The sequence below is a fragment of the Apis cerana genome, linkage group LG2 (assembly GCF_029169275.1).
Source record: "Apis cerana isolate GH-2021 linkage group LG2, AcerK_1.0, whole genome shotgun sequence".
NCBI classification, from domain to species: domain Eukaryota; kingdom Metazoa; phylum Arthropoda; class Insecta; order Hymenoptera; family Apidae; genus Apis; species Apis cerana.
The window spans coordinates 726,199-738,388 of NC_083853.1; the positions used below are offsets into that span (position 1 = coordinate 726,199).

A 12,190-nucleotide genomic window follows, 5' to 3' on the forward strand; every position below is an offset into this window, starting at 1 on the left:
AAATAAGTAGTAAGTAAAGTGAATAGCAAATAGTGCCATCAAATAAAATGAAGATTTTTGATAAGATTTTTATAAAAAAAAATTAATTATGTATTATAATTGTAAAAATCAATTTGAAATTTTCAATTGAAACTTTTTTCAATATATTTTGGAAATTCAATAAAAAAAAATATAAGTATTTAAATTTTGTTAATTTTTTTCAATTTTGTTAAACTTTTTATTTGTTATTTTTTTTTATAACATTATATAATTTAAATTTTGTTGTTAAGATAAAAAAATAGATAAATTACATAACTAATATTTTTATTTTAAATATTACAAAATTATAATTTTGTTTTAAACCCTTAAATTTATATTTCAATACATATATTTCATATACATATTTAACAATAGATTTTTATTTACTACTTATATAATTACGTATGTTACACATATATATTATATAAGTCAAAAAATAATATATAATTTGTGTAAGAAATTATCGATTTTGAAATTAAATAAGAAATTATATAAAACGAATTTACATACATAATTAAAATATATTATTTACATAATTAAAAAATATTATAATTCTTATTCATTATATTTAAAAATATATATTTATTTACTAAAATGAAATAAAATAGATAAATGCACTAACAAAATTAAATAAAAAATATATTTATATATTTTTTCATTATTTAAATATTATATTATAATTAAAATATTGAAATTAATCTTTTTTTATTTAAATCTCTTAAAACATAAAGTTAAATAAATATAATAAAAGTTAATTAAATATAATATAATTAAGTAACTAATATCTATTGAAAGAATATTTAATAAAAACATTTCCATATTCATTTATAATGTATTAATTAAACTTATGCGATTATTGAATAATTTATATATATAATTATTATATAAATGTATAATCATAAAATATTTACTTTAAATACAACATATTAAGTACAATATATTTTTTAATTTTTTATAATATATTTTATAATTTTTATTTTTTAATTTCATTTAAAATTGTTTTTTTGTATATAAAATTCAATATTATTCAATATTATAACATCCAATAACATCAAATAATAACAAACGATATTAAAAAAGTATATTGAATATTTAACATAATTTTTTAATATTTATATAATTGTATATATATATATATATATATTTTATATTATTTTTATTTTATTTATTATATTTTTAATTATATAAATTTTATTTATTAAAAAAAATATATATGTATATATATGTACGTATGCGTGTGTATATTATTAATTATTAAAATTATAATTATAATTATTAATATTTAATTGTTAATCTATTATTCATATCCTATAAATAAAACATACTATAGAAATATAAAATAAATTATATATATTCCGTAAATACTTTTATGAATTAAAAAATTTTTTTTTAATTATTTATTAAAAACATATAAAGAAATATCTTTTTAAAGTTAATATTATTAATTTATATTATTATTATTTTAAATATTTTTTATTTTCTATATTTTATATATATTACTATTAATATGTTTTAATAATTAACATATTTTAATTCAATTTTAACAATCATAATTATCATGTTACATGTTATTAGTAATTAATTAAATGCAATAAAAAAATATTTAATCTTAAATTCAATAGATAATAATTTATATCACATCAATTCATTTTTTAAATATTATTCACAAAGTATTAATTAATTTATTTAAATATTTCAAAATTTAATATTTTTTTAACTTTAAAAAATAATTTAAATTGAAAAATTAAAGAATTAAAGAATTATTTTATAAAATAATAAAAAGTAAAAAAGTTCAAAATAATTATCTTAAATTAAAAATAATATTTTAAAAAAAATAAATTTTTAAAAAATAATCAAGAATTAATCAAGAAATTAATCAATAAGAATATAATATAATTAAAATTTAAATTAAACCAAAAATTATTTTATATTAATTTATAATAACATTAGATAACTAAAATATTTTTATTTTTTTTATTATATTTATTAAAAATTTTTTTAATTAAAAATTTTTTTATCATAAAAGTATTTCAATGTATTAAATAATGGTTTATTTCAAATAATTTTAGATTTATATATTATAATTTTTAAACATATGTTTTCATATATCATTAAGTCACCACCTGCTGATACATTGTTTTATATATATATATATATATATATATCACAGCGCAATCTATCGTTTTGATATGTACTACTATCAAAGAAAAGTTCGAATATAAATGCTGCTGATTCATAATCTAGAAAAAAAGAAATAAAGAAATATTTTAAGTGTGAAGAAATATTAAGATATTATTACAATTAAAAGCACAATTGTTATTAATTTATAGCAGTGCTTAAAATTTTTTACGTTGAAATTAGATTTTTAAATTGTTTGTTTTGTTTGGTGTAACCTATTTCTTACGTATTCATCAAGGAGATAACGTTGACATGGATTATTATTGGTTCGAAGTTCGCGTGCCATTCTTATCGGAGTGTGATTCATATTTTTTCTGACAGTACTTCCTTGTTTCTTTGTCAGTATCAGCGTAATGTTCGAATTATACCAACATAATTTACGTAATATCTACTACGTCGTAATAGTGCGGTTAATGATTCCATCAAGTTACCTTCTAAACTTTACTTTTTTCTATTACAATCGTGAAAATGCTTAAAAGAAGAAATTGTAACACGACTATTGTAGAATATCAAATTCAAAAAGATGAATTCGTTTTTGAAAACTGTCAATTCAATGACAAACAACAGAATTATCTTAATCAGAGAATCGTTGCAAAAGCAATTAAATATTTGCGTGATGGAAATGCAAGGTGCATCAGGAGTAGAAGAAAACAATACAATTGGCAATTGCGACGAAAGTATGACCCTATGTTCTGTTTTGGAAGCTATCTTTTTACACGGTTTAAAAGACAGCCTTCTGAATCGAGTAACAGAAGTTCTAAGTGGTCCAGACTTCAATGCAGTGCCACAACCAAGTTTTTGGGGTCCATTGCTGGTGTTCTCTCATCGACAAATCATAGCTCAAATACAAACATTAAGCCAACTTACCACAGAAGTTGGATATTGCAGAGCTTGGATACGATTAGCTTTAAACGAAGGTCTTTTAGCTAGTTACTTTGGTGCTATTAAAAGAGATAATTCAGCTTTAAAGCCATATTATAATCGGTCTGCATTCATTAGAGATACAGATCTTGTGGAAGTTGCACAAAGATTAATTGAAAGTTTAGATCACATATGTTTTGAACTTGCATGTAATAGTAGCTTACTAAACTTTTGGTCAAATACTCCTCTTCTATTAGCAGGCATATGGTCGCCACCAATGAAATCTTGTCCAGTATTTAGTGCAGTAGATATTGCAAAAACAATAACTACAGAAATAACAGACAGTGACAATTTTGATGAAGTTGAAACTGCTAGTTCAATTGGTAGTTTGGGTTCCTTTAATTCATCACAATCTGCTCTTAATAATATGGTTTGTATAACAGAGGATGAAGCTTTAAAAATTATATTAGCTAATAAAAAATCAAACAATATTGGTACAGATCAATTAACCAATAATTCAAGAGATACTCCACCTTTAAAAGAAGAAGAAGAAGAAGAAAAAGATTTATTAAAAGAACAAGAAATAGAACATACAATTTTAAATAATGGAAATCAAAAAAATAATGAAACAGAAATTAATATGTGTAATGATATTGAAGATTCAGCAATTGAAAATATTGTGCAAAATCATGAAACTTCACATGATATTGTTGCACCTACAGTAGGAAATTCATTAATTGGTAGATTAGGATGGTCTACATCATTTGAAGATTGTGAATCTTCTTTAACTTCATCTGTAATGTCTCATGATTCTGGGACAAATGCACCTCGTACTCCAGGAGATGGACCTACATATGATGCAATCATTCAAAGCTATCATACTGTTGGAAACTCGTCTGTCCCAGATCTTCAAGAATTTTTAAAAAAATATCCAAAAAAACAGCAATCTAATGATGAAACTAAAATTCGGTCAGAAAATAAGGTATAATTATATTATGTTTTTAAGATTTACTTATATTGCATTTTGTTTTAATTCTAAATATAATAAATATAATAAATATAATAAAATATAATCCTAAATATTTCTTGATTACAGATTACAATAAATTTTGATGAACAATTGGGGAAACTTCCCAGAGAGAAAGGTTTAGATGTACAAAATTATAGTTGTTTTGAATGTGGACATGCAATTGGTATGACTTTTTCAAAAGCACATGTTTGCTCTTTTTCTAGTAACTATTATTGTTCAAATTGTATGTCACAAAATGAATATCTTATTCCATCACGAGTAGTATATAATTGGGATTTAAAATGTTATCCTGTTTCTAATAAGGCAGCAGCATATTTGCAAGATTGTCCTACATTATTAGATCTTAAAATTTTAAATCCACGAATTTATATGGCTGTAGATACTATGGCTCAATTACAATCATTAAGAATTCAATTAAATTTATTGAGAGCTTATTTATTTACATGTCGTGAACCTATAATTGAATCTTTACAAAAAAAGGTCACACCTAGAGATTATTTATATGAACATGTTCATCAATATTCTATTTCTGATCTTTATGATATTTCTAATGGAATTCTCGCGCAACAACTACAAAATGTAGTAGAATTTGCACGAAATCATGTTATAAATTGTTGGCTTTGTAGTCAGAAAGGTTTTATATGTGAAATTTGCAATAATCCAAAAGTAATCTATCCTTTTGATATGGGAACTACATACAGAGTAAGTAAATATTTTTATAATAATCACATAGAAACTAATAATGAATAAAATTCAATTTGATAAAAAATTTAATTTTATTAAATTTATATGATTTTAGTGTGGAGCCTGCAATGCAGTATTTCATGCAGAATGTTTAAATGCTACTAAACCATGTCCAAAATGTGAACGAAAACGTAAACGAATGGATCTCCCTCTTTTAGATGTAGGATGTACAGATTTATCATTGGATGATGCACCAACATTTTCAGTTAATATAAATTAATACATAAAAGTTTTAATAAATTATATATTTTTATTTATAAAGTTTTTATAATATTTTGTTTGTTATAAATTACTTATTAACAGAATATATATTTATTAAAATTTATTTTTATAAAATTCAATAATTAAATATTTTATAAGCATATTATATATGGATATAATGGAAGATTTATTTGTAAATACTTATTACTTCTATTCTAAATAGTTTTAGTTTTTATTACATCTGTAATAATTAATAAAGTAAATTATATATTTAATATTAAGTTTTTATTTCTTTATGCAATATGTTCAAAGTATTAAATTTTATTAATTTATAAAGATGAATGGATTATATGTGTATGCAAAAAATATGTATTTATGTAATATATATTTTATTAAAATTTTATGTACAAAAAGTAATAAAATATATTGATCATTTATTAAATTATATTTATTTATTATATTTAATACTGTTTATTATTATATTCGTATATTATAAGGAATCATTATGCCTATGTTCAGCAAATATATTTTATATATACATCAATAAAACTTATTTTTAATATTTCTAAATATTAATAATAATTCGAAACATTTACCATAAAGAAAAAATTATATCATACATATGAATATATGAATTGATATATGCAAAATTAATGTTTCATTTTTAATGAAATTTTATATTTTTAGACAAAGTAAAGTATATTAAATACTTTATTATAAATTATAAATTAGAAATTTACAAAAATTATACAAAAATGAGTACAATTAATATTTATACAAATAATGCATATGAAAAAAATTACAAAAAAATATTTAAAAATTACTAAATAATAAATTTAATTTATTTTATTTCTATTTATATTTTTATTTTATTATCAAATAATATATACTATAATTATTGAAAATATAAAATATTATATTATATTATAAATAAATATATTTTAAAAAATATCTAATGTAAAATATGTACAAATTATTTCTATTTATTATTAAAAATCATAAAAAATTTACATTCATAAACAACATTATATAAATTTTATCTTTTCTTATAAATGCAAATTTATTGGAAATTTTTTTAGCCTAGTTTTCTTATAAGGCACATTGATTTTTTAAAATTAATTATTAATTTTTTTATTTAATTATTACTTATTTAATTTATTATGGATTAATATTTTATTTCATGCTATAAAAAAAATATAATAATTAGATATATATTTACATATTTTAATCTATACAATAAAAACTTTACCAGGTACCTATTTAAAAAATAAGATTATGATTTTATAAGATTATACTTGTTATTGTAACTTATAAATAATCTTGTAAAGAACTTTGTGAAAAGTCCTTATATGGCAACATTTATAATAAAATTATAATATATTGATAAATTTAATTATATAAAAGCATAATTATGATTTGATATAATATTAAGAAAATATATTTATGTGCATGTAATGATTAATATATAATTTTTAATTACTTTTTAATTTTTTTCAACTTTTTATATTTTATATATTTTTTAATAATATTAATATAAGAAATACAAAAACAATTTTGCAAAAATATAGATTTTTAATTTTATTTATATTATTTTTTGTAAAATCAAATATTTACAGTTAAATAACATAAGGAAATATTAAATATATCTGAAAATATATATCTTTTCTTACAATACATGCACATAAAAACTATATTTTTAAAAGTGAAATCTAAAGTTTGCCTTAATATTATTACTTATTACATTATATAATTACATATTTTGTACTTTTTTAAACATCTAATTTAAAAATATTAAATATTTCTTTTACAAATAATATTATAATTCGATATTTTTATATGATAATATTACAACTTTGATATGTATATTATGTTATTATTTTATTATTATTTTGTTATTATTTAATGTTTACTAGAAATCTTGATTGTACATATATTTAATCAATGTAAAGTTTTAGGAAAATATGCAGATGGCAAAATTGGCTTATCAGACAAACCTGCTCTTCTTAATCCACCTTGTTGAGTAACACTTGTACTTTTTGTTTTTGTACCATTTGATGGTACAGATGAATTATTATTTTCTATAATAACTGGCATTGAAGAAGCTGCAGCAGTTCCAGATATTTTATTTAAAGAATTAATACGTTCCATAGGTGTACTAGTACTCGAGATTTGACCACTTTTGTTAAATGTTGATATGCCTATGGTATTATCAGTAATACCAACACCCATTGACCGTGCTGTTATACGTGAAGTTTGATTAATATTTGGATTTTGTACAATAGGATTTCTTAATGGCACTCCAGATAATGTATTTGTTTGCATTTGTACTGTATTAGATGCAGGTGTACGTGTTTCATATTTATTGCTAATTAACTTATTTGTTCTAGGTAATGTTAATTGAATAGAAGATGGTACTGTAATTGGTGCTGCTGCAGTAACATTTTGTGATGGAGATTGACTATCTGCTAATCGTCGATTTAGCCAACTTATCACTATAAAAATATAATAAAATAATATTAATTATTGAATATAAACATTTCCTCGCAAGAAAATGAAATAAGAAAATAAATATACATTTATAATACTTTATCTATTTATCTTAAAAATATTTAAATTTAAATAAAATATTAAATAATATTATATGAAGAAAAATTATTGTTCTATATATTTATAATTATTTAAAAAATTTATTCTAAAATATATTAGAAATATTAAATTACCATTATCATTATTTTTTATTATTTTTTCTTTTTCTTCTAATTGTGTTTGTTGAGTTTTGACTTGTTCTTTTAAATTTTCAACCTCTGTTTTTGCATCTTCTGTTTCTTTTATTAAATTTTCCATTTTACTTTCTAATTGGCCAACTTCTTTTTGTTTAGTATCTAATAATCTTTCTTGTTCAAGTGCTATACTAGTTCGTAATTTTAATTTAGATTTTGTTGAAGCAAGTTCATTTTGTAATTTTGTTAATATTTCATTAGCTTTGACTAGTTCATCACTTAAATTTCGTAAAGAATTTTGTTTACGTTGTAACTGACCTTCTTTTTCAGTTAAAAGATCTTCAAGATATTGTTTCTGTTCTTTGGCAGTTTTTAACATTTCTGTATGTTTATTAATAAGTATACTTTTGTCTTTTAATTCTTGTTCAAGTACAGCAACTTTTGTTTTTAAACTATTTACTGATTTATCTTTTTCATGATAATCTGTATCCAATTTAGAATTTTGTTTTTTTAATAAATTTAAATCTCTTTGAGCAACATTAAGTTCTTTCTCAAGAGTTTGCAATTGTTTAAATTGTTCTATATTAGTTGCTTCAAGAAGAGATAATTTATCTTTATATGTTACATTTTGTGTACGTAATTCTGCAAGTTCAGTATGAAGTTGTTTTATAATTTCTGTATGTTTACGTTCCACTTCTAATTTTTCTTTTTCACTTTGACATTGCCATTCTAGTTGTGCTTTAGCAAATCTAGACATAATTTAAAAATTTATTAAATATTTGTTATTTAGTAAATTAAATTACTTATACAAAAATTTGTTATATAAATTAAATTATTTATACACACCTATCTTTTTCAAGACTTATTTGTTCTGAAGAAGATATTTGGATTTGATTCTTTTCTGTCATATATTTTTGTTCTAATTGTTCCAATTCTTTTGTTTTTGTTTCTACTTTATTTGACAAATCATTTAGTCTTGTTTCAAGTGCAAGTGCATCTCTGTTTTGTTGTAAAATATTTTCTTTTAATTGTTTAATTTTCATAGCCATATGTGTTTTTAAATCTGAGTCACTTGCAGGTGATATATTTAAGCTTAAATGACATAAATGTTTGAAATTATTTGTTTCAACCAGTTTGAAAATCCATTCTCCACTTTCTTCTGCTAATAGCAATAAAAATTTTGGTGGTGTTTTTGATACATTTGTGGAAGGTATTTGACATTGTTCTAATAAATATATTAATTGAGTTGCAAAATTATCAAAATCTACTAATAGCCCTTGTTGAGACTTTAAAATTTTAAAATCATCTTCTGTGATAAATAAAGAATAAAGAAAACAAGGATCATCATCATCTGCTAACAAAACGCATAAACTCTGTAATATAAATATATATGTCATTAAATTATGTCATTGAAAAATTTCTAAAACATCTATCATTTAAAAATATATTTTAAATCATCTAATATATTTTTCAGTAAATAAATGAAAATATATTTTAAAAATGATAATTAATATCTATTATATCAATACAACATAGGTTAATGTAAATATTACAAAATACGTTACCTTTCTACATACAGGACTAATACCTGCATGAATTTCTACATTAACTCTTAATTCTCGTTGGCGCTCTTCATTATGTTGTGGTTTCATATAAACTCTTTGTACTTTAGTATATAATATCTCAACATTATTCAATTGTAAACTGGAATCACCAGTCACTGCAGTGCCTATCAAATTATTTAAATAATTCATTATTTGGTCATACGTTTAACAAACATTTATTATTCTTAAGTCACCCAGTATTATAAATAACAAGAACAAGATTTCAATTTTCATTTCATTTGTTAATTTTTTATAAATTATGAAAGGTTTACATGAAAGATTTTAAATTTTATAATTTACATATCAATCTAAGTACGCGTATATGAAGTGCTGCCATCTTAGATATTACATTACTATTAATACTTCTATATACCATTATATGTTTAAATCAATTTCATTCATTCAATTTATTATTTATAATAAATAATTTATTTATATAAATGCATTTAAAATAAACTTTCGCTTTTTTATTTTATTGCTCAAGAATGATTTATTGTTATTATTTAATTTATTATCATTATTATAATTAACAAAATAAAGTTTGTTAAATGTTATTTTACAATAATAATATTACAAATTACACAGAAATATAAAAAATATTATTCAATTATATAATTTCTTATATATAATAAAAGAAAAATATTAAAATTTTTTTCAAAAATTTATTTAAAATATATATAAATATATATGATATTTATATATTTATTTATATTATTTGTATTATATTATATTTTTTTATATAGAGATACAATTTCTATATATAAAGATATAGAGAAATTAAAAAATTAAAAAAGAAATTAAAAAATTAAAAAAAAATTATAAAAATTGTAAATAATTTTTTTTACTTTTAAATAACTTAATAAAATTATTATTATTATTTTTTATTCAAATTAGAATTTTTTATTTGTAATCAATTTAATTTATTTGATATATATATATTTACATATACACTATTATAGTATTTATAAATATTATATATTATGTTAATATTATATTAAATTTTTGTAAAAAAACAAAATTAATTTTTATTTTCTATTTTTAACTTTTTTTCAAATATAGAAATTTATTTTATTTTATTTTATTTTTATTTTATTTTACTTATTTTCGAATTAATATATAATTAATATAAATTATTTTATATAGTTAATATAACTATTTAAATAATAATAGCTCAATTAAATTTAATTATTTGAATCCGATCAAACTAGTGAAATAATGGCGACGCTATATTTTACGTAAGAGTACAATTCAATTTATATTGAATAATTTATATGTTTATTTTTATATTTAAATTTTTTTAATAATTTTTATTTATAAGATTTTTTTAATTTATCTTCATCGACATAGCTAATATATAATTTTTAAGTTCATTTTCAATATTTTTAATGAAGTTTACTTTACTTTCCCGCGTAGTAAGAAAATTATAAAGCTGATTGGTTGAATCTTTTAAAACTAACCAATAGTATTAAAGATCAAGGATATGACGTATCGTTTAAAACACTGTATATGTCGAGTTGTAACCGCGGTCGCCATGCCATGCGGTTGTTTCGTGATTGACAATTTCGTTCCTGAATATGTCGTTAGAAATGTGTTTGAGAAATTATTTTCTTTATTTTAAAAAGAAAAATTTACGAGGTGATAGTGTCGAGAAAGTGAGTGCATAATTACTATGAAGCGACAAGTGACGTTTTGTTGAAAATTAAAACCTTGAACCCGCACCTTGTCGGTTAGAAGAGGTTGGATAGAGCAGTTACAGTTTGAATCCGACGATGCATTCTGTACATAAGGAGAAACAGGTAAGTTTTTATTTTTTATTTATCGAAGTATTTGCATTATTTGAATAATTTTATTCAAAATGAACATTAAAAATAATATTTTTTTTCTATTAAAAATTTCGTGTTGAGAACACGTCGACCGGTTTTGCTTGCAGCGCTCCTTTCGTTCATTTTTCATCTTTGATTCATTGTTTTGTGCTGCCCCCTTACAGATGCATTGAAATTTCTTATGCAAGTTTCAAAACATGCATCCGTATCGATAGTTGTTATAACATGCATAAACATAGGATAGAATAAAATAAATGCAATTCATTTAAAATATTGATCATAAAAATATTAAATGTTTTGTTTTAATATTTTTTTTCATTAAATTTTTCATTAAACATTATTCATATATATTTATATATATTTATTATGTTTTAGATTTTTGATATGCTGTTATAGATATTTGATATTTAGTAATAAATTTACGTATCAACTAAAAATTATATTCAAATTTTTTATTGTATTCTAATGAAAATTTTATCAGTTTTTGAAATATTTTAAATCAAATTTTATTTAAATTATTATTTATATAATTTCAGTATTTTTTCTGAATAAAATAACCAATATCTGATTAAAACTGAAACTTGATAAATATTATATATATACATATTTATTATCTGTTATATATAAAATCTTATATAAAATCTATATAAAATCTTTGTTTTCAATATTTCTTTATTCAATATTACTTATTTTTTTAGAAAATATAAATTTTTATCTTCGAAAAATATTTATATATATCTTTACACTTTTTATTTTGAACTTTTAATATATAATTTTAATGATACATTTTGAAATAAATATATTATTATATATTTTATTAAGTTTTAATATATTATTATAAAATATAAAATATATAACTGATGAGAAAAAATATTTATATAATTATTATAAATTAAAAAACAAAATAATAGAATAAAATAATTTCTAATTTGTGCTCATAATTTTATTTTTTAATTTGTCTTATACGTTTATAGAATACTGCTTAAAAAAATCTTTTATATATATATTTAT

At 19.7% G+C, this 12,190-nt stretch overlaps 2 protein-coding genes across 2 annotated transcripts; one reads left to right on the forward strand and one right to left on the reverse strand.

Moving 5' to 3' along the window:
• Positions 1-2,188: 2,188 nt before the first annotated feature.
• On the forward strand, positions 2,189-5,474 carry LOC107999609 (pleckstrin homology domain-containing family M member 1). The gene is made up of 3 exons (XM_017059554.3): positions 2,189-4,039; positions 4,154-4,789; positions 4,887-5,474. Exons 1-3 carry the CDS (start codon positions 2,720-2,722, stop codon positions 5,049-5,051), a joined length of 2,121 nt encoding a protein of 706 aa, XP_016915043.1. The 5' UTR covers positions 2,189-2,719; the 3' UTR covers positions 5,052-5,474.
• Positions 5,475-6,191: 717 nt separating this feature from the next.
• LOC107999578 (spindle assembly abnormal protein 6 homolog) lies at positions 6,192-9,690 on the reverse strand. The gene is made up of 4 exons (XM_017059503.3): positions 9,318-9,690; positions 8,599-9,125; positions 7,753-8,501; positions 6,192-7,524 (listed from the first exon to the last, which is right to left on the reverse strand). Exons 1-4 carry the CDS (start codon positions 9,504-9,506, stop codon positions 6,971-6,973), a joined length of 2,019 nt encoding a protein of 672 aa, XP_016914992.1. The 5' UTR covers positions 9,507-9,690; the 3' UTR covers positions 6,192-6,970.
• Positions 9,691-12,190: the final 2,500 nt, after the last annotated feature.